Source organism: Anomaloglossus baeobatrachus, chromosome 11 (genome assembly GCF_048569485.1).
Source record: "Anomaloglossus baeobatrachus isolate aAnoBae1 chromosome 11, aAnoBae1.hap1, whole genome shotgun sequence".
In the NCBI taxonomy this organism is placed as follows: domain Eukaryota; kingdom Metazoa; phylum Chordata; class Amphibia; order Anura; family Aromobatidae; genus Anomaloglossus; species Anomaloglossus baeobatrachus.
In genome coordinates, this window is record NC_134363.1 from 6,631,008 (window position 1) to 6,655,043 (window position 24,036).

The 24,036-nt window shown below is 48.2% G+C and overlaps 1 protein-coding gene across 1 annotated transcript in view; it reads right to left on the reverse strand.

Annotated features, from left to right (window-relative positions):
• Positions 1 to 590: 590 nt before the first annotated feature.
• LOC142256452 (ephrin type-A receptor 8-like) overlaps positions 591 to 24,036 on the reverse strand; it is a 169,717-nt gene continuing 146,271 nt past the window's right edge. The window contains exons 11-17 of the mRNA XM_075328138.1: positions 23,167 to 23,352; positions 19,849 to 19,910; positions 17,501 to 17,710; positions 14,477 to 14,626; positions 14,035 to 14,225; positions 6,015 to 6,170; positions 591 to 3,999 (exon numbers count right to left, since the gene is read on the reverse strand). Coding sequence (XP_075184253.1) covers positions 3,885 to 3,999; positions 6,015 to 6,170; positions 14,035 to 14,225; positions 14,477 to 14,626; positions 17,501 to 17,710; positions 19,849 to 19,910; positions 23,167 to 23,352 — 1,070 coding nt within the window. The 3' untranslated portion in view covers positions 591 to 3,884. The remainder of the gene's footprint in view (positions 4,000 to 6,014; positions 6,171 to 14,034; positions 14,226 to 14,476; positions 14,627 to 17,500; positions 17,711 to 19,848; positions 19,911 to 23,166; positions 23,353 to 24,036) is intronic.

The window sequence follows — 24,036 nt, forward strand, 5'->3', positions numbered from 1 at the left end:
TAGGCGCCGGTGGGCGTGGAAAGCAGGGAATACCAGATTGTTTAATGGGCGGCCGGCTTTTTCAAAACAGTAAAAGCCGCCGGAGCAGTGTGAACGCCGTGCAGTGCCGGAGATCGGGGATTGGTGAGTATGAGAGAGGGCTGCTAACTTCAGTCACTTAGGAGATTAGCGGTCACCGGTGAGTCTTCACGGGTGACCGCTAATCAGGGCGCGACACAGACAGAGCCGCAGCATGACCGTGAAGTCGGGTGAAGTTCACCCGAGTTCATTCTGACAGTGCGGCTCTGTCTGTGTCTGCTGTCATCTGCCATTCAGCTCTGCTACATGGCTGTCTGTGGCGGCTGTTAGCGGCCATTCAGCTCTGCTACATGGCTGTCTGTGTCTGCTGTCAGCGGCCATTCAGCTCTGCTACATGGCTGTCTGTGTCTGCTGTTAGCGGCCATGTAGCAGAGCTGAATGGCAGATGACATAGTAAAAACGCATCCCTTACACACGCTTGGCAAGTCAATAAAAAAAAAAAAAAAAAAAAGGTGCCCAATGCATACGTCACAGATCACATGATCTAAAGGATCGCACACAAAATTGACCAATTTAACATAGACTACTAACGCTCGTGTGACAGCAAATGAACGACCAACGTGAAATCTCATAGATCCCGTATGCAACCTGGGCGTGTCACATCGCAAATGCGATTGTACAACTAATTGCAACGTGTAAAGTGGGCTTTACAGACCCCCAAACATGTGGCATCAGACTGAGCAGAGCACACCAAAATTCTCCATCTCCTCTGTACTCCGCTCAGTGCGCATGGTCAGGCAGGAGACTCTCTCCCCACCCGGGAACATTTCACCGGTCTTACCGGCGATCATTGGGCTCTGCAAACATACCACAGCGATCTGCAAGAAGCTGAAGGGAAAAAATATAGAAAAATTGTTTGCTGACTCTTTAATTCTCTGTGGCCTCAGGGAAACATTGACATGGAGGAGTCATTAAGAATTCAAGACATGAAGGACTCGTTGAGTGTCCATGGCTGCAAAGGAGTCCTTTTATTGTCCATCTTCTGGGAGGGAGCATTGAATGTCCACAGCCTTGGAGGGTATCAGTGGTTTATATAATTTCACCTCCGGTCACGATTGTCCCTCAGTGGAGGCTGTGTCCGGGGTGACCCGTGTTTTCCGGTAGTGTTAGATGCAGCTCTAGGCCATTGCTTTATCACCATCAATCCAGCAACAGTTTTTCTATGGAAAAATAAATGGAGGCTCTGCTCTGCTTTGTGCGTTTGAATAGCATGAATTATCCCTCATTCATGTCATTGTGCCTTGAGCAGAGATGTATGGAGGGGATGAGACCACCAGGACCCCATCTCCCTGTCATCTGACTTATGATTGTCCCGTGAATTTAGAGTATATAGATTGTCAGCTTCATCCTTTACCTGAAAAATACCTTGTCTGTAATGGGTGAGGCATCTCGGACCCTCACCTTCTCAAGGCTGAGGTCTACTTGCATCTGAAGACCCTTCTGCTGTATAGAAATGATGACACACCTCTACATACATTAATATTGCACACTTTCCTCTCTAGTGCATAATGCATCACGATTTAGGGAATTTACACAACATAAAGTCCGAATCTGTGTGGATTAAAGTGCAATGCCATCATCGCTCCAGGAACAGTAGCCATAACAGACCAATATAAAAACCCCCAAAACTCCCCCTCCTCCCAATAACCTCAACAAGATCATCACCCTATCTATATGCTAATAACCACGTAAAGACTTTATGTCCAAAATACTCAAACTCCCACAGTATATTCAAGAGCTGGGTGGGGATGTCTCTGTGGCCACCATTCAAGGACTGCATAAAATAAACATCACTGAAACCTCCACATCTACAGAATGATTGAGCCAAAACCTCAGCAGAAAATGTGCAATTCAATTAGTCCAAGGGGAGAAATTCATGTACACGTATAAAATCATGAAATTCTCGCTATCCCAGAAGGATGAGAACATGATAGATGAGCAAGACAGCCGACATTGCTACACGTAGAGACCTCTCTATGTCTAGAAAATAAAACCATCGTTCAAACACATAGCGACCTATCTATGGATAGACGAGAAAGAGCTATGGTTACTACATGTAGAGACCTATCTATGGATAGAAGTGAGAGCCGGAGGATCTACAGGTAGAGACCTATCTATGGATAGAATTGAGAGCCGGAGGATCTACAGGTAGAGGCATCTATATGGATAGAAGTGAGAGCCGGAGGTCCTACAGGTAGAGGCATCTATATGGATAGAAGTGAGAGCCGGAGGTCCTACAGGTAGAGGCCTCTATATAGATAGAAGTGAGAGCCGGAGGTCCTACAGGTAGAGGCATCTATATGGATAGAAGTGAGAGCCGGAGGTCCTACAGGTAGAGGCATCTATATGGATAGAAGTGAGAGCCGGAGGTCCTACAGGTAGAGGCATCTATTTGGATAGAAGATAGAGCTAGAGGTCCTACAGGTAGAGGCATCTATATGGATAGAAGATAGAGCTGGAGGTCCTACAGGTAGAGGCATCTATATGGATAGAAGATAGAGCTGTTGTTACTACACGTAGAGGGATCTCTATATATAGAAGATATAGACGATTGTCCTACGCTTAGAGGCCTCTCCATGGATAAAAGATAGGGCTGTCGCCGCTATTCGACTATTCGCGAATATTCGATGCGCAATGTAAGTCTATGGCAAACCCGAATAACAACTATTCGGTACTATTCGGGCTTCCCATAGACTTACATTGCACATCGAATAGTTGAATAGCGGCGAGGTATTCGGAAAATATTCGTGAAGCCGAATATTTGAGGTATTCGATCATCCCCACTAGAGACCTCTATATTTAGAGACCCGGTACATGTAGAGACCGCTATAGAGACCTCAGTACATACAGAGACTTACGAGTGTGTGCCATACAGATCTTTTCACAGTCCCTTTGACCACTAACTTCACCATTTCTGACTATGGACCCTGCAGATCATGATGACCTGGTGCAGGAGGGTTTTTTGCTATACGTGTGTCATTGTGTTTGTGACTGGAGGATTTAGTCCAAATACCAAAACCTATATATTGCTCAAATAATAGAGAATAAAAAAAACGCCATCCTATTGAAGGGATTTTGCTGACGCCAGCAATAGCCTGTACCCCGGGAGGCCCAGAGGCAGCAGCAGTAACTTACATAAAAACCTACACAAGAGACGCGCTTGTTGTCAGTGTTCTCAGTAAGGGTCATTTACAGCGGCCGATATCATAAAGTGTAAACAGGCCGCCAATCACCCAACCAACGACAAAAACCAGACGTGTGCTTCTGTGCACAATGACCACATGTGTGATCACCGATCATTCTGTGGACATGGGAAGTGCGGGTGGCCTATTAACGAACCACCAGTCCGCTTCCTATGGTTCGGCCACTGAACATGCAGCTTATTGAGCCTGCACATGAAACGCCTTTCTCTTTTTGATTTTCTCCTTTGGTCTATGACTTTTTTCTACAGAGACCTTGAGTAATGGCAAGAATGATGTCGTGTGAAGAACGAGACTCATCTTTAGAGTAGTCCATTGGAGCTCTTCGAGCCTGCACATAGCTGCGGTCCGAGCCACTCCACCCTGTATACAGAAAGCACCCTGTAATTATTACACTGGACTATTGCTATAATAAGACTGCAGCACTAAGAGATATAAATGTAAACACAGCACACGGGAACCCGAAGACAAGATGCCTGGAATGAGTCCATAGAAAAATGCATGAACTGCCCCATGTCTGGACCTCTGCAGAGGGACCCAATCTCGTGCAGAAGGCCCTCATAGTCTTGTGGCTTCGGTACAGTCAGTCTGCCCTGGTAGGCATCATCACAAGTGCATTCTGGGTCCTAGTGTGTTGATGAGATGAGCCCTCATGATTTGGATGCTTGTTAGGATCTTCTTTTGATGTGCTATTGCGGAGATGCCCAACCTCTTGATGTCACTGTGGAGACAGAGTGCAGCAGTTATGTTCCTCCTCCATAAATCAGATTTATTTAAACAATGGCTTCAACACAGAACAATAAAGGTGATGGTAGTTATTTTCCACCATTGGAAGCCATCTTGTATACTTCTGCCCTATTGGCAACAGGATCTAATAACAAAATCAAATTCTGATGGTCTGATTCCTACAGTAGACCTCCAGCTACACCTGCACCATTTCCCTCATTTACGTCCGCACCATCCCTCCTAGGACACATAGGCACCATGCATCACCTTCCCATGGTAAATACTCCCCATTCTCCCCATGTACATACACTACTCATAAAAGGTTAGGGATATTCGGGTTTCGTGATAACCACGATATTGAGGTTTTATTATGACAGAAGGGCATTTAAGTAGAAGCATGCAATGGTGATTTCCTCATCTCAAACAATTGATCGAAACAAAAGCCAATGGTGGCTATACGCCAAAAATGTCAATATCTCAATCACCTGTCCTGTGGTCTTGAGCAACAATTCCAGCTGACAACAACGTCTCCTAATGTTCACAAGTAAAGTTATTGTCTTTGGAGGCCGGCATCCCACTCTTCTTGAAGGACAGACCTCAGGTCATTGAAGTTCTGAGGTACAGAGTTACAGTCTCTACACAACAACTCAGCTGATCCCATTGGTTTTGTATGGGATTAAGGACAGGAGAAAGTGCTGTCCGCTCCATTTGAGGTTCCCCAGTTTCCGAATGATGCAACCTTCATGTACTGGAGCATTGTCCTCCATGAAGATGAAATTAGGCTGGTGTTGTTCATTCAGTGGCACTGGATTAATGATGTTATTCCAGTAGTAGGGACTGTCAGTGTACCATTCACTAAGTATGGGGTACTTCTGTAGTGACTAGACACACCTGCCCACACTGTAACACCACTGCCACCACCAAAGACCCGTCTGGTGACAATAGTGGCACTCTCCAACATCATTGGCAACCATCATTTCTGCTCAGCGTGAATCAACTTTTAGCAGTGACCAGCACTGAGGCCAAAGGTCCCTCGTCCACTGTAAATGATGCCCGTGCCTATTTGTGTGGTCAGGAAGCCTGCAGGTCATCAAGCACACAGTACACACTGATGTAAATGGTTTTGAATGGTTTGATGTGACACTTGGGTGCTGCTCTCCTCTCTTAAATGTGCCTGTAGTTGTGTGACATTCATTATCTGGTTCTAAAGGGCATTGTTCACAATGAAGCGCTCATCAGTATGAGATGTGGCCAGAGGACGTCCACTTCACTGCCTTTATGTGACTCTTCCAGTCTCTCTGTGTCTCTGTACAACCTGCTGGTGACATTCTGTGACATTCTAAGATCAATGACCACTTCCGTCTTATCACATCCGGCTTGAAACCTCACAATGGTGCGGTAATGCTGATTAATTGTTAGCTATCATCTTGGTCTCATGATGTCAAAATGTAAACAGCATGATGAGGACAACTTAATACCAATTCTAATTGTACCGCAAAATTTATTGGGCAACTCATGGATCAAAACACCAGTTGTGAATTTTGCCATTAAGCTTCTTGTTAGAGAACAGCAAGTTGTGCAAAAAGTACTGAAACATTGAACAGTTAGACATGTGCATCCAGAAATTTCAAGTTTAGAGAAGGTCACAGTAAGTTCACCTGGAAAGGTCAGAGGGCATTTTAGGATCATCCTGAAACTTCACCTGAAAACCAAGTATCCCTTTTTGTGAGTAGTATATGTGCTATCTCTTGGGGTGCTTCTTCACGATTCCCACCATGTATCTCAGCACCACCCCCCACCCCCAGGGAACATCCGCAAGCCCCCAACAGTGAATATCTGCACCACTTTAACCCAGGAGAGATCCAGACCATCCCTCACCCCAGGGATCATCCACACCATCTCTTCTAGATATGTGTGCACCATTCCTCCAAACCATTTCCCCTAGCATAGGTCTGTACCATTCCCCCAGAATACAGCCATACTATCCCTCATCTGTTCCAGACTACTTACTCTATATTCATCCTCATAACCATGCCCAGCGAGCGGTATCCACCCATCAAGAAGTTGTCCTTGTATTGCCCCAACTTGATGGAGTCCAGCCAGTCATCCACTGTGGCGCAACTGGTAAAATCAAACAATCCCCGTTCCAGGCGCGGCTGGGCGATTCTAGAAGAAGAGAGGTCACTTGTTTCGGGACAATCCACGCAGAATAGATGTAAGAACAATCATGTCATCCTACCGCCCCCGCCTGACAGCAAGGGGTCGCATTGCCTTTACTGACCCACATTCACATTTATCACCTCATTATTATTTTTTCTGTACACGGTGTAGCATAGCTGGGACACACAGGGTTCATCCCAGCTCTACCGGGTCTGATTAGAGGCACCTGCCTAATATTTACTAGAAAGAGGACATGGGATCACAGGGTGTTCAGGGTGTTGGGGGATCAGGTTGTTGCTGACTAAGTTTAGTGGCAGCAGGTTCTGAGATTTCATGACCGAACTTCAAGACAGCACCTCTGCTGACCCAAATGTGCACAAAAAGTTGTATCTAATATACTCAAAGTCTAAAAATAACCACAAAAGTTTTTGGATTCTGATTTTTAGAGTGAGGAAGCAAAACTAACTTTTTTGGCCGATAGCTCCATGGTGTGTCTGGAGGAGGAACAATGAAGCAGATACTAAAAAAAACCCAAAAAACTACCTACAGTGAAGCATGGCAGCGATGTCTTCAGTGAAGCACGGCGGGGGCTTAGTGATGTCTTCAATGAATCACGGCAGGGGCTTGGTGAGGTCTACAATAAAGCACAGTGGGGCTTGGCGATATCTACAGTGAAGCACAGTTGGGGCTCAATGATGTCTACAGTGAATCACAGCAGGGGCTTGGCGATGTGTTCAATGAAGCACAGCAAGGGCTTGATGATGTCTTCAATGAAGCACGGCAGGGGCTTGGTGATGCTACAGTGAAGCACGTGGAGGACTCGGCGATGTCTACAATGAAGCACAGCAGGGGCTCGGTGATATCTACAGTGAAGCATAGTAGGAGTTCTGCGATATCTACAGTGAAGCACAACGGGGGTTCGGCGATGTCTACACTGAAGCACAACAGGGGCTCGGTGATGTCTACAGTGAAGCACGGCGGGGGGTTGGTGAGGTCTACAATAAATCACAGTGGGGCTTGGCGATATCTACAGTGAAGCACAGTTGGGGCTCAATGATGTCTACAGTGAATCACAGCAGGGGCTTGGCGATGTGTTCAATGAAGCACGGCAAGGGCTTGATGATGTCTTCAATGAAGCACGGCAGGGGCTTGGTGATGCTACAGTGAAGCACGTGGAGGACTCGGCGATGTCTACAATGAAGCACGGCAGGGGCTCGGTGATATCTACAGTGAAGCATAGTAGGAGTTCTGCGATATCTACAGTGAAGCACAACGGGGGCTCGGCGATGTCTACACTGAAGCACAACAGGGGCTCGGTGATGTCTACAGTGAAGCACGGCGGGGGGTTGTTGACGTCTACAGTGAAGCACGGCGGGGGCCTGGTGATAACTACAGTGAAGCACAAGGGGGAAGCTCTGTGATGACTACAGTGAATAACCCCCTAGACTGAACTGGAGGCCATTGTACAATGCAGCCTGGGTTATGTCTACTCACGATTGTGGCCAGAAGCTTCTTCTAGTGATGCATCACGTTTGCTACAGGTCACAACATCCAGCAGTTCTGTACTAGGCACTGAAGACTACGGATGAGTAAACCTAAACGGTAAAGTTCTGGCTTTGTACTGGACATCGGGGCTTGAACGCTGTGTCAGAGTTCGGAGGTCGAGTGCTGTTCCTATGCTAATAAAATTGGTTGAAAGGTTGCAGTGCAACCAATCAAGCTTTATTACATTTGGAAGGTCTTTGTATGCTGCTGTGAACAATAAAGTAAAAAATATTTGTGCCCTCCCCCCATTTCTGATAACCGGCACGGTAAAGCTGCTGGCTGCAATCCTCAGCTGTCAGCTTTGCCTTGGCTGGTTATCAAACATTGAAGGGATCTCACACGGTTTCTAAAAATGGCATGGGGTTCCCCCTATTTTTGATAGCCAGGCAAGGTAAAGCAAACAGGGGGCCTGTATTATCAGGCAGGGAAGGACTATGGTCATTTGGGCCCTTCCCAACCTAAAAATAGCAGCCAGCAGCTGCTCCAGAAGTGGTGCATCCATTAAATGCTTCAATTCTGGCGCTTTGCCCGGCACCTTCCAAATTACCCTGGTGCGCACGGTGGCAATTGGGGGTAATACTTTTGAGGTTCATGTCAGCTGTGAATTGACAGCCGGCATCAAGCCCAGGGGTTAGTAATGGAGAGGCATCTATCAGGCACCCCCATTACTAATTCGGCTAGTGTAAAGTTAAACTATTTTTCCAATGTGTGTGTTTTTTTATTTCAATAACGCCTCCCCCACGCGCCCTCATTCACCAATTTATTACAAAGAAATCAGGGAAATTCCAATATAATCCAATGGTGTAATGTCCCACGACGCCCATTGATTCTCAGAACAAAGCTCCATAGGCATCGATGGGCGTTTTGGGACATTACATCATTGGATTACTGTGGAATTTTCCTGATTTTTTTTTGATTAATAAATTGGTGAACGAGGGTGTGTGGGGGAGGCTTTATTCAAATACACTTTTTCCTGTCTGTTTTTTAACTCTACACTTACCAGGTTAGTAATGGGGATGTCTGATGATAGATGCCTCTCCATTGCTAACCCCTGGGCTGGAATTTCATTTATTCCCTATCCATGTTAGTCTGCAGGGCAATTGCCCCCATTTATCTTCCTTTTGCAGCCCCCTAGCCATTACTGCAGCCATTTTACAGCACACAAGTTCAGGTTCTTATTGACTTATATGGGGTCCGAGGTCAAATTCAAGGCACGACCGTATCACAAACTGAATTTTTAACTAAAGTCCAGCTGAACCTGGTGAACCTGATCATCCATGGGTCCACTCCTGCCCACTGCAGGTGCAGGCCAATGACGCATTTTGTGGCAAATTCGAAGAAACCAATTGTCTATTAGTTGTTTTCAAATATTTATGTTGAATTTGTGTCATTGGGTTATTGCATGAAGTAGATTGATTAATCAACCAAATGTAGAATGTGGGGTCTGGGAGGGGATTCCAGCGCTAGGAGGCCTGTAGGATGTAACGCTATGGGGCAAGGGGTGGAGAGCTGTAGTGGGGACGTTTCTCTAGGTCAGTGCTGTGGGTTTGCTGTGTGCGATTTTCAGAAGTCTCATGGCTGGGGGTGCTGCTCTGATCACCAATTAGTGACTTCTATAGGAAAGTACTGCGTGCCTTGTACAAGCGTCTTGTAAAGGGAGAAGGGGCAGAGTGGTCTCATCACCCATAAGAAAGGATGACCAGGGCTTATTATAGGGCCCTTAAGGCAATGTAGGCACCAACCTCTGCGGTAAGTAGGGATGACCAGAGCTTATTGTGACCAGGGCGTATTATAGGGTCCATCAGCCAACATGGGCACCAACGTCCGCTGTAAGAAGCGATGACCACGGCGTATTATAGAGCCCTTCAGCCAATGTGGGCACCAACCTCCTCTGTAAGGAGGGATGACCAGGGCATATTATAGTTTCCTTTAGCCAATGTGGGCACCATCGTCCGCTGTAAGGAGGGATGACCAGGGCGTATTATAGAGCCCTTCAGCCAATGTGGGCACCAACGTCCGCTGTAAGGAGGGATGACCTGGGCATATTATAGAGCCCTTCAGCCAATGTGGGCACCAACCTCTGCGGTAAGTAGGGATGACCAGAGCTTATGGTGACCAGGGTTTATTATAAGACCCTTCAGCCATTGCTGGATGGGGGCACCAACCTCCGCTGTAAGTAGGGTGACCAGGGCGTATTATAAGGCCCTTCAGGCAATCTAGGCACCAACCTCTGCGGTAAGTAGGATGACCAGAGCTTATTGTGACCAGGGCATATTATAGGGCCCTTCAGCCAATGTGGGCACCAACCTAAGCTGTAAGTAGGATGACCAGGGCTTATTGTGACCAGGGTGTATTATAGGACCCTTCAGCCATTGCTGGATGGGGTCACCAACCTCTGCTGTAAGTAGGATGACCAGGGCACATTATAGGGCCCTTCAGCCAATGTAGGCACCAACCTCTGCGGTAAGTAGGATGACCAGGGCTTATTGTGACAAGGGTGTATTATAGGGCCCTTCAGCCAATGTGGGCACCAACCTCCACTATAGAAAGGGATGACCAGGGCTTATTATAGGGCCCTTCAGGCAATGTAGGCACAAACCTCTGCGGTAAGAAGGGATGACCAGGGCATATTATAGGGCCCTTCAGCCAATGTGGGCACCAACCTCAGCTGTAAGTAGGGAGGATCAGGGTGTATTATAGGGCCCTTCAGGCAATGTAGCCACCAACCTCTGCGGTAAGTAGGATGACCAGGGCTTATTATAGGGCCCTTCAGGCAATGTAGCCACCAACCTCTGCGGTAAGTAGGATGACCAGGGCTTATTATAGGGCCCTTCAGGCAATGTAGGCACCAACCTCTGTGGTAAGTAGGATGACCAGGGCCTATCGTGACCAGGATGTATTATAGGACACTTCAGCCAATGCTGGATGGGGGCACCAACCTCCGCTGTAAGGAGGGATGACTAGGACATATTATAGGGCCCTTCAGCCAATGTGGGCACCAACCTCTGCTGTAAGTGGGATGACCAGGGCTTATTGTGACCAGGGTGAATTATAGGGCCCTTCAGCCAATGTGAGCACTGACCTGTGTGGTAAGGAGGGATGACTAGAGCATATTATAGGGCCCTTCAGCCAATGTGGGCACCAACCTCCACTGTAAGTAGGATGACCAGGGCTTATTGTGACCAGGGCTTATTATAGGGCCCTTCAGCCAATGTGAGCACTGACCTCTGGTAAGGAGGGATGACTAGGGCATATTATAGGGCCCTTCAGCCAATGTGGGCACCAAACTCCGCTGCAAGAATGGATGACCAGGGCGTATTATAAGGCCCTTCAGGCAATGTAGGCACCAACCTATGCGGTAAGTAGGATGACCAGAGCTTTTTGTGACCAGGGTTTATTATAGGGTCCGTCAGCCAATGTGGGCAGCAACCTCCGCTGTAAGGAGGGATGACCAGGGCGTATTATAGGGTCCTTCAGCCAATCTGGACACCGCCCTCTGTGGTAAGGAGGGATGACCAGGGTGTATTATAGGGTCCTTCAGTGGTTACCGACCTCTGTGGTAAGGAGGGATGACCAGGGCGTATTATAGGGTCCTTCAGTGGTTACCGACCTCTGTGGTAAGGAGGGATGACCAGGGTGTATTATAGGGTCCTTCAGTGGTTACCGACCTCTGTGGTAAGGAGGGATGACAGGGCGTATTATAAGGTCCTTCAGTGGTTACCGACCTCTGTGGTAAGGAGGGATGACAGGGCGTATTATAGGGTCCTTCAGTGGTTACCGACCTCTGTGGTAAGGAGGGATGACCAGGGCGTATTATAGGGTCCTTCAGCCAATCTGGACACCGCCCTCTGTGGTAAGGAGGGATTGACCAGGGCGTATTATAGGGTCCTTCAGTGGTTACCGACCTCTGTGGTAAGGAGGGATGACCAGGGCGTATTATAGGGTCCTTCAGTGGTTACCGACCTCTGTGGTAAGGAGGGATGACAGGGCGTATTATAAGGTCCTTCAGTGGTTACCGACCTCTGTGGTAAGGAGGGATGACAGGGCGTATTATAGGGTCTTTCAGTGGTTACCGACCTCTGTGGTAAGGAGGGATGACCAGGCTGTATTATAGGGTCCTTCAGTGGTTACCGACCTCTGTGGTAAGGAGGGATGACCAGGGTGTATTATAGGGTCCTTCAGTGGTTACCGACCTCTGTGGTAAGGAGGGATGACTAGGGCGTATTATAGGGTCCTTCAGTGGTTACCGACCTCTGTGGTAAGGAGGGATGACCAGGCTGTATTATAGGGTCCTTCAGTGGTTACTAACCTCTGTGGTAAGGAGGGATGACCAGGGTGTATTATAGGGTCCTTCAGTGGTTACCGACCTCTGTGGTAAGGAGGGATGACCAGGGTGTATTATAGGGTCCTTCAGTGGTTACCGACCTCTGTGGTAAGGAGGGATGACCAGGGTGTATTATAGGGTCCTTCAGTGGTTACCGACCTCTGTGGTAAGGAGGGATGACCAGGGTGTATTATAGGGTCCTTCAGTGGTTACCGACCTCTGTGGTAAGGAGGGATGACAGGGCGTATTATAAGGTCCTTCAGTGGTTACCGACCTCTGTGGTAAGGAGGGATGACAGGGCGTATTATAAGGTCCTTCAGTGGTTACCGACCTCTGTGGTAAGGAGGGATGACAGGGCGTATTATAGGGTCTTTCAGTGGTTACCGACCTCTGTGGTAAGGAGGGATGACCAGGCTGTATTATAGGATCCTTCAGTGGTTACCGACCTCTGTGGTAAGGAGGGATGACCAGGGTGTATTATAGGGTCCTTCAGTGGTTACCGACCTCTGTGGTAAGGAGGGATGACCAGGGCGTATTATAGGGTCCTTCAGTGGTTACCGACCTCTGTGGTAAGGAGGGATGACCAGGCTGTATTATAGGGTCCTTCAGTGGTTACTGACCTCTGTGGTAAGGAGGGATGACCAGGGTGTATTATAGGGTCCTTCAGTGGTTACCGACCTCTGTGGTAAGGAGGGATGACCAGGGTGTATTATAGGGTCCTTCAGTGGTTACCGACCTCTGTGGTAAGGAGGGATGACAGGGCGTATTATAAGGTCCTTCAGTGGTTACCGACCTCTGTGGTAAGGAGGGATGACAGGGCGTATTATAGGGTCTTTCAGTGGTTACCGACCTCTGTGGTAAGGAGGGATGACCAGGGTGTATTATAGGGTCCTTCAGCCAATCTGGACACCGCCCTCTGTGGTAAGGAGGGATGACCAGGGTGTATTATAGGGTCCTTCAGTGGTTACCGACCTCTGTGGTAAGGAGGGATGACCAGGGTGTATTATAGGGTCCTTCAGTGGTTACCGACCTCTGTGGTAAGGAGGGATGACCAGGGTGTATTATAGGGTCCTTCAGTGGTTACCGACCTCTGTGGTAAGGAGGGATGACAGGGCGTATTATAAGGTCCTTCAGTGGTTACCGACCTCTGTGGTAAGGAGGGATGACCAGGGCGTATTATAGGGTCCTTCAGTGGTTACCGACCTCTGTGGTAAGGAGGGATGACAGGGCGTATTATAGGGTCCTTCAGTGGTTACCGACCTCTGTGGTAAGGAGGGATGACCAGGGCGTATTATAGGGTCCTTCAGTGGTTACCGACCTCTGTGGTAAGGAGGGATGACAGGGCGTATTATAAGGTCCTTCAGTGGTTACCGACCTCTGTGGTAAGGAGGGATCACCAGGGCGTATTATAGGGTCCTTTAGTGGTTACCGACCTCTGTGGTAAGGAGGGATGACCAGGGCATAGCAGCTTGCAGCATTTGGTCCCATGTCTTCCTTGTTTTCCCTGTCCTGAATTCTGTATTTGGGGCACTGGGTTGCACTCCTCATCTTGTGTCCTCGCACATGTTTCTGCTTTGCTCCTGGTCTACTCCTATTTCAATGATTTAGAGCTTTTTCATGTATAACTAATCTAATAATTATTTGCAGCACTGTACAATCAGAGGGACCTTGTAAAAAAATACAAGACTTTGTGGGTTTTGTAGGGCGTTCTGTGACCTGTTCAGGGGGGGAGGAAGAGCTCAGGGTCTCTCACATTCACAAAGGTCTCTGCAGGCAGCGGAGAAGGTGAGCTTTGCCCGCCATCTGTTACCTGATATGGGAGAAGTGCTGTTTGACATTTGCAGGAGCGGAAGGAACGCTATTCCTGTTCCCGTTGTACATGGTGGCTCCTGTGTTATCTGTGCCGCCATTGATGATAGTGACGTTCACAGTGTCGGTACCGGCGGTGCCACTATTGCCCACTGGACCTATGGACAGGAGAGATTGGGATGGCCGCTGTACCTGCCGACGGTGGCACTCAGCTTCAGGTGCTCTGGATTACGGAGGAGCTTGTCCAGAATGCTGACAATCAGGGAGAAGCGTGGCCTCTCGTTGCGCTCCCGCTGCCAGCAGTCCAGCATCAGTTGGTGTAGCGCTGCCGGGCAGCCCATTGGAGCAGGCAAGCGATACCCCTCCTCAACCGAATTTATAACCTGAAACCAAAGAAAACATCTGGAGAGGTCTCTTCACATCTCATCTTTCTCTTGGCGGCGTGTACATAGTGCGGGGAACATAGATACATAAAAAGCAGATCGTGTATGGATGGAGAACATGGTAGAGAGACTGCAGCCTGGAAGACGGTTTCCAGGCCACGTATAGAAAATCTGCCATTTACCACGGACTCTGAAGGTCCCTGACCCTACACCTCCCCGCGGGAAAGGCAGGACAATGAGTGGATACATACATCTCGGTTAGTCATGTTCCAATAGGGCCTTTCTCCATAAGCCAAAACCTCCCACATGACGATGCCGAAGCTCCACACATCGCTGGCAGAGGAGAATTTACGGAAGGTGATGGCTTCTGGGGCTGTCCAGCGGATGGGGATCTTCCCTCCCTGAAAATGCAGAATAGTCATGTCATCATATTTTGTGAACTTCATAAAGTCGCCCTGTACAGTTGCCTCACACCAATAAATTTACTAAATAGTGTTACTTTTATATAGATATCACGTGACACAGTGTGAGCATACATGACCACGGAACAAGGTGAGCAGACAACAACATGACCACAGAACAAAAAGAGCAGACAACATGACAACAAAACAAGGTGAGCAGACAACGACATGACCACGTAACAAGGTGAGCAGACAATGACATGACCACGAAACAAGGTGAGCAGACAACGACATGACCACGTAACAAGATGAGCAGACAATGACATGACCATGGAACAAGTTGAGCAGAGAATGACATTACCACGGAACAAAAAGAGCAGACAACATGACCACGGAACAAGGTGAGCAGACAATGACATGACCACGGAACAAGGTGAGCAGACTACATGACCACAGAACAAGGTGAGCAGACTACATGACCACAGAACAAGGTGAGCAGACAATGACATGACCACAGAACATGGTGAGGAGATGACGACATGACCACGGAACAAAAAGAGCAGACGACATGACCACGGAACAAGGCGAGCAGACAACGACATGACCACGGAACAAGTTGAGCAGACAATGACATGACCACGGAACAAAAAGAGCAGACAACATGACCATGGAACAAGGTGAGCAGACAATGACATGACCACGGAACAAGGTGAGCAGAAAATGACATGACCACTGAACACGTTGAGCAGACAATGACATGACTACGGAACAAAAAGAGCAGACGACATGACCATGGAACAAGGTGAGCAGACAACGACATGACCACGGAACAAAAAGAGCAGACGACATGACCACGGAACAAGGTGAGCAGACAATGACATGACCACGGAACAAACAGAGCAGACGACATGACAACGAAACAAGGTGAGCAGACAACAACATGACCACGGAACAAAAAGAGCAGACAACATGACAACAAAACAAGGTGAGGAGACAACGACATGACCACGGAACGAGGTGAGCAGACAATGGCATGACCATGGAACAAGGTGAGCAGATAACGACATGACCACGGAACAAGGTGAGCAGACAACGACATGACCACTGAACAAGTTGAGCAGACAATGACATGACCACGGAACAAAAAGAGCAGCCGAGATGACCACGGAAAAAGTGAGCAGACGACATGACCACGGAACAAGGTGAGCAGACAATGACATGAGCACGGAACAAAAAGAGCAGATGACATGACCACGGAAAAAGTGAGCAGACGACATGACCACAGAACAAGTTGAGCAGACAATGACATGACCACGGAACAAGGTGAGCAGATGACGACATAACCACAGAACAAGGTGAGCAGATGACGACATGACCACGGAATAAAAAGAGCAGACGACATGACCACGGAACAAAAAGAGCAGACAACATGACGACGGAACAAGGTGAGCAGACAACAACATAACCACGGAACAAAAAGAGCAGACAACATGACAACAAAACAAGGTGAGGAGACAACGACATGACCACGGAATAAGGTGAGCAGACAATGACATGACCACAGAACAAGGTGAGCAGACAACGACATGACCACGGAACAAAAAGAGCAGATGACATGACCACGGAAAGAGTGAGCAGATGACATGACCACAGATCAAGGTGAGCAGACAATGACATGACCACGGAACAAGGTGAGCAGATGACGACATAACCACAGAACAAGGTGAGCAGATGACGACATAACCACAGAACAAGGTGAGCAGATGACGACATGACCACGGAACAAAAAGAGCAGACATGACAACGGAACAAAAAGAGCAGACACCGACATGACCACGGAACAAAAAGAGCACACGACATGACTACGGAACAAGGTGAGCAGACAACAATATGACAACAGAACAAAAAGAGCAGACGACATGACAACGAAACAAGGTGAGCAGACAACGACATAACCACGGAACAAGGTGATCCGACAATGACATGATCACGGAACAAAAAGAGCAGACGACATGACCACGGAACAAGGTGAGCAGACAACAACATGACCACAGAACAAGGTGAGCAGATGACGACATAACCACAGAACAAGGTGAGCAGATGACGACATGTCCTCAGAACAAAAAGAGCAGACAACATGACCACGGAACAAGGTGTGCAAACGACATAACCACAGAATAAGGTGGAGCATATGGCGACATGACCACGGAACAAAAAGAGCAGACGACATGACAACGAAACAAGGTGAGCAAATGACATAACCACGGAACAAGGTGAGCAAATGATGACATGACCACAGAACAATGTGAGCAGACGACATGACCACGGAACAAGGTGAGCGAACGACATGACCACGGAACAAAAAGAGCAGACGACATGACCACGAAAAAAGGTGAGGAGACAACGACATGACCATGGAACACGGTGAGCAGACGACAACATGACCACAGAACAAGGTGAGCGGTAATTGAGTGACATCGGAACAAGGTGAGTAGAAAATGGCGTGACCACAGTTTAGTATGAGCAGACGACGTGACCATGGAATAAGGTGAGCAGATGACATGACCACGGAACAAAGTGAGTAGATAATGGCATGACCACAGATCAGTGTGAGCAGACAACAATGTGACCAGGGATCAGTGTGAGCAGACAACAATGTGACCACGGATCATTGTGAGCAGACTACAATGTGACCACGGATCAGTGTGAGCAGACTGCAATGTGACCATGGATCAGTGTGAACAGACTGCAATGTGACCACGGATCAGTGTGGACAGACTACAATGTGACCAAATGACAGTGTGACAAGGGAGCAATGTGTCCAGAGAAAGTGGCACCAGATCAGACTGTCTGTCCAGCCCGCAATCTTCTCACCGTTGTCGTGTATGCAGCATCTGGGTCGTCCTCAAGTATCCGGGACAGACCAAAGTCGGACACTTTACACACCAAGTTGCTGTTCACCAAAATGTTACGAGCTGCTAAATCTCGATGAACATAGCCCAGGTCAGAGAGGTATTTCATTCCGGAAGCGATTCCTCGGAACATGCAGACGAGCTGGATGATGGTGAAGTGGCCATCTCGGCTCTGCAATAAACACACGTGTCACAAGCCCAAACTCCCCGCACCTCCCACAGAGGGAGCAGGAGGTCCACGAGATGTGGTCTGTTCTAGTGTGTGGCCCAAACGCCACACACACACACAATATATGAGGAACACAGACTCACACAGTGACACTATACATGAAAGTGTGCAAAGGTTCTAGATATGAACATGGGCATAGATCCAGACTCACACAATGGCCTTAGGCATACATGCATCTCTGGTGTATTCCCTTCATGCTTTAAACATGCCTCCATCACACCCATTCTCAAAAAGCCCTCCCTTGACCCTTCCTCTGTGTCAAACTATCGCCCCATATCACTTCTCCCCTATGCCTCAAAACTACTGGAACAGCATGTCCATCTTGAACTTTCCTCATACCTCTCTTCCTGCTCCCCTCTTTGACCGGTTACAATCTGGCTTCCGGCCTCATCATTCTACTGAAACTGCCCTGACCAAAGTCACTAACGACCTACTCACCGCAAAAGCCAAGCGACACTACTCTATCCTCCTCCTCCTGGACCTGTCCTCTGCCTTTGACACAGTAGACCACTCCCTTCTACTACAGATTCTCTCATCTCTGGGCATCACAGACTTGGTGCTATTTTGGACCTCCTCATACTTAACCAACCGAACTTTCAGCGTCTCCCACTCTCACACCACTTCGTCATCTCGCCCCCTATCTGTCGGGGTCCCCCAACGTTCAGTTCTTGGACCTCTGCTGTCCTCCATTTACACCTTCGGCCTGGGACAGCTCATAGAGTCCCACGGCTTTCAGTATCATCTCTATGCTGATGACACACAGATCTACCTCTCTGGACCTGACATCACCTCTCTACTAACCAGAATCCCACAATGCCTGTCTGCTACTTCATCCTTCTTTGCTTGAGTCTTAAAATTGAACATGGACAAAACAGAATTCATTGTCTTTCCTCCTCCTCACTCCACCTCCCCACCTGACATATCCATCAATGTCAATGGCTGCTCACTCTCCCCGATCCCACGTGCTCACTGCCTGGGAGTATTCCTAGACTCTGATCTCTCTTTAAAGCCACACATACAAGCCCTCTTCACCTCCTGCCGCCTCCAACTCAAAAATATTTCCCGGATCCGAACATTCCTTTCCCAAGAAACTGCAAAAACCCTAGTGCATGCCCTTATTATCTCCCACCTGGATTATTGCAACCTCCTGCTCTGTGGCCTCTCTTCTAACAGTCTCGCACCCCTACAATCTATTCTAAACTCTGCTGCCCGACTAATCCACCTCTCCCCCCGCTACTCCCCAACCTCTCCTCTCTGCCAATCCCTTCACTGGCTCCCATTGCCCAACGACTCCAGTTCAAAACCCTAACCATGACCTACAAAGCCATCCACAACCTATCTCTCCCCTACATCTGTGACCTAGTCTCCCTGTACTTACTTGCACGTAACCTTCGATCCTCACAAGATCTCCTTCTCTGCTCCCCTCTCATCTCCTCTTCCCACCATCACATCCAAGATTTCTCCCGTGCCCCCCCCATACTCTGGAATGCTCTACTTCAGCATATCAGACTCTCACATACCTTGGAAAGCTTCAAAAGGAACCTGAAGACCCATCTCCTCCAACAAGCCTACAACCTGCTGTAACCCTGACACAGTGCCGCACAATTAGCTCTACCCTCACCTATCCCTTGTAGACTGTGAGCCCTCGCGGGCATGGACCTCCGTCCTCCTGTACCTGTCTGTGTCTTGTATTGTTTATGATTATTGTACTTGTCCCTATTATGTATACCCCTTTCACATGTAAAGCGCCATGGAATTGATATTGCTATAATAATAAATAATATTAATAATCTCCAGACTTGCAAGTATGGCCATCAGACACGCGCGCACTCGGACTCCAGACACGCGCGCACTCGGACTCCAGACACGCGCGCACTCGGACTCCAGACACGCGCGCACTCGGTCTCCAGACACGCGCGCACTCGGTCTCCAGACACGCGCGCACTCGGTCTCCAGACACGCGCGCACTCGGTCTCCAGACACGCGCGCACTCGGTCTCCAGACACGCCATATCCCCTCACTAACTCTTACTACACAATGTATAATCATGACTCTCAGTCTGCGGGTTATTATCTACTCACCCTGAGGAATGAGTCCAGAGAACCGTTCTCCATATATTCTGTTACAATCATTGTTAATTTGCCTGTAAAGCAGAGAAGGACATTTGTGATATGGACGGTGGTGGAGCTGCCACATTCCCCTTCTAGCATTTGACTATTAAGATGCGTTTAGAATGGCTAATTTTGGCCCAATAGGAAGAAACTCATTCTTGGGTCATATTCTGACCCGATTACTTTGGCCAGGAATCCTGATGTCCCTGTACAGAGTCATCGTCGTGGGCTTGTCGGCAGCATGTGGCAAAAATGATTTACTTTTTCCTCTGCAATAAACAATTCAATCAAGTGATGAATAAGTATTTTGCTTGTTGGACAGATGATCGCCATCTCCTTCACGTTTTCGGTACATTTCCATGCATCTTCACATCCAGACCCAACACTTTATCTTGCACTGAAGTGAAGCTCCAGAAAAAGCCAGGCTGAAAAAATGGTAAGTAAGGCTGGGGTCACATGACCGAACGGTCTCCATGCAAGAAAAACGGTCCGATTGTGCGAATCAGACTTTGATCAGTCTCTTACATGTTTTGATAAGAGTTTGATCAGGCTCTGATCGCTGTTTCATCAGGCTCTGATTGCGGTTTGGTCAGGCTCTGATTGCGGTTTGGTCAGGCTCTGATTGCGGTTTGATCAGGCTCTGATTGCGGTTTGGTCAGGCTCTGATTGCGGTTTGATCAGGCTCTGATTGCGGTTTGGTCAGGTTCTGATCGCGGTTTGGTCAGGCTCTGATTGCGGTTTGGTCAGGTTCTGATTGCGGTTTGGTCAGGCTCTGATTGCGGTTTGGTCAGGCTCTGATTGCGGTTTGATCAGGCTCTGATTGCGGTTTGATCAGGCTCTGATTGCGGTTTGATCAGGCTCTGATTGCGGTTTGATCAGGCTCTGATCGCGGTTTAATCAGGCTCTGATCGTGGTTTAATCAGGCTCTGATCTCGGGTTTGGCCAGGCTCTGATTGCTGTTTGATCAGGCTCTGATTGCTGTTTGATCAAGGTATGATCGTGGTTTGATCAGGCTCTGATCGCGGTTTGGTCAGGCTCTGATTGCGGTTTGGTCAGGCTCTGATTGCGGTTTGGTCAGGCTCTGATTGCGGTTTGGTCAGGCTCTGATTGCGGTTTGGTCAGGCTCTGATTGCGGTTTGGTCAGGCTCTGATTGCGGTTTGGTCAGGCTCTGATTGCGGTTTGGTCAGGCTCTGATTGCGGTTTGGTCAGGCTCTGATTGCGGTTTGATCAGGCTCTGATTGCGGTTTGATCAGGCTCTGATCGCTGTTTCATCAGGCTCTGATTGCGGTTTGGTCAGGTTCTGATTGCGGTTTGGTCAGGCTCTGATTGCGGTTTGGTCAGGCTCTGATTGCGGTTTGGTCAGGCTCTGATTGCGGTTTGATCAGGCTCTGATTGCGGTTTGATCAGGCTCTGATCGCGGTTTAATCAGGCTCTGATCGTGGTTTAATCAGGCTCTGATCTCGGGTTTGGCCAGGCTCTGATTGCTGTTTGATCAGGCTCTGATTGCTGTTTGATCAAGGTATGATCGTGGTTTGATCAGGCTCTGATCGCGGTTTGGTCAGGCTCTGATTGCTGTTTGGTCAGGCTCTGATTGCTGTTTGGTCAGGCTCTGATTGCTGTTTGATCAAGGTATGATCGTGGTTTGATCAGGCTCTGATCGCGGTTTGGTCAGGCTCTGATTGCGGTTTGATCAGGCTCTGATTGCGGTTTGATCAGGCTCTGATCGCGGTTTAATCAGGCTCTGATCGTGGTTTAATCAGGCTCTGATCTCGGGTTTGGCCAGGCTCTGATTGCTGTTTGATCAGGCTCTGATTGCTGTTTGGTCAGGCTCTGATTGCTGTTTGGTCAGGCTCTGATTGCTGTTTGGTCAGGCTCTGATTGCTGTTTGGTCAGGCTCTGATTGCTGTTTGGTCAGGCTCTGATTGCTGTTTGGTCAGGCTCTGATCATGGTTTGATTATACTTTGGTCAGGCTCTGATCATGGTTTGATTATACTTTGGTTAGGCTCTGATCACGGTTTGATTAGGCTCTGATCACGGTTTGATCAGGCTCTGATAGTGGTTTGGTCAGGCTCTGATCGCGGTTTGATCAGGCTCTGATCGCGGTTTGATCAGGCTCTGATCGCGGTTTGATCAGGCTCTGATCGCGGTTTGATCAGGCTCTGATCGCGGTTTGATCAGGCTCTGATCGCGGTTTGATCAGGCTCTGATCGCGGTTTGATCAGGCTCTGATCGCTGTTAGATAAGACTTTGATCAGGCTCTGATCACGGTTTGATCAGGCTCTGATTGCTGTTTGATCAGGCTCTGATTGCTGTTTGATCAGGCTCTGATCGCGGTTTGGTCAGGCTCTGATTGCGGTTTGGTCAGGCTCTGATTGCGGTTTGGTCAGGCTCTGATTGCGGTTTGGTCAGGCTCTGATTGCGGTTTGGTCAGGCTCTGATCGCGGTTTGATCAGGCTCTGATCACGGTTTGATCAGGCTCTGATCACGGTTTGGTCAGGCTCTGATCGCGGTTTGATCAGGCTCTGATCGCGGTTTGATCAGGCTCTGATCGCGGTTTGATCAGGCTCTGATCGCGGTTTGATCAGGCTCTGATCGCAGTTTGATCAGGCTCTGATCATGATTTGATCAGGCTCTGATCGCGGTTTGATATGACTTTGATCAGAGTGGGATCTGTTTTTCTCAGATGTGGAGAAGAATAAATAATATTGTCCATCTTCTCCATTCTGCCTGTTTGTGAGTATCAGACGACACATGGATGACATCGGAGTGCAGTCTGATTTTTGTCCACAGATCCATAGACTTCAATGGTCGGGTTCCGTCCAGTCCTCGGAGGCAGATCATGCACTCGCTCAAACACTCCACCTCTTTGAATTACTTTGGCACAACTGTGATCCAGTGTTTTGTCAGATCGACCTCAGCCTGAAAATCCAGTCGTCTGCACAAGCCCCGAGACAAAGGAATAAAACCCCTTGCACGTAATATGGTTGTGCTGCACGATGGACTCTGCTTTTTATTGCTCAGTTGTGGAGATTCGAGGATAGCCGCCACAAATAGCTGCTTACAAAATCTTCCACACAGCAGGGAGGATTCATGATGCACATACAATGGAATTGCGTGGAGTGAGTGGAGATCTGGAAGTTGGAATCCTCTATTAGGTATGTGGATTGTGGTCAGTGAGACGCCTGACATTTTCTATATGTTACTACAATATGCCTCATATCATCTTTTTCCAATATATGGACCCCATCCCATGCTGTATTCTGTGAGAAAGCAATGCATTACATACTCTTGGTCACCACACCCTCCAAGTGAATGACATTTGGGTGGTCAAACTGGGCCATGATGCTGGCCTCGCTGAGAAAGTCTCGTCTCTGCTTCTCGTTATAACCGACTTTTAAAGTCTTGATGGCCACTGGGATCTCGCGTTTCCCTGGTAGCTTCAATCGTCCATAGCAGACTTCTCCAAATTCCCCTATAAATGCAGAGAGGAGCCAAAAGACACAAGATGAGGATGTGAGACAGATCTGTTAGGACACAACGGGTGGACAGAAGGTAAAATTGATCAGAGATCTCGCAGCACATAAAATGGAATGAAAGACAACAATAGCAATAATGTGCCAACCACTGGAAAGGAGGCACGATGGCGTGTCGGGACAGAAGAAGAGATGTATTGAGGACTACTGTGCATATAAACTAGGGCCAACTGGTTATAATAGAGGTGTACTAAGGCCTACTGAGAACGTAGGGTGACAGAAACAGACGCACTGAGGACTATTGGTGAAAGGAGATGAGGTTTACTGAAGCCTAGAGGGACTAGAACAGGTGTATTGAGGATTACAGGGGATCGGAGAAGGAGCCAGTGTGGATCTTCTCTAATCACCAGTAGTGGTCGTAAGACAAAAGACGCCATGAAGATGTTTGAATTAAAAATGAAGAGTTGTACCGAGGACTACTGGTGATGGTAGAAGAGATGTTCTGCGAAATGCTGGTATGCTGGTGATAGAAAAAAGTGTCCAAGACATTAACAACTACCAAAATGTAGGAGAAGAGATATGCTAAGGTCTACTGAAAAGACGCAACAAGAAAAACTGATGATAACAGGAGACGTATACCACGTATTGCTGGTGATAGTAGAAGAGGCACACCAAGAATTACT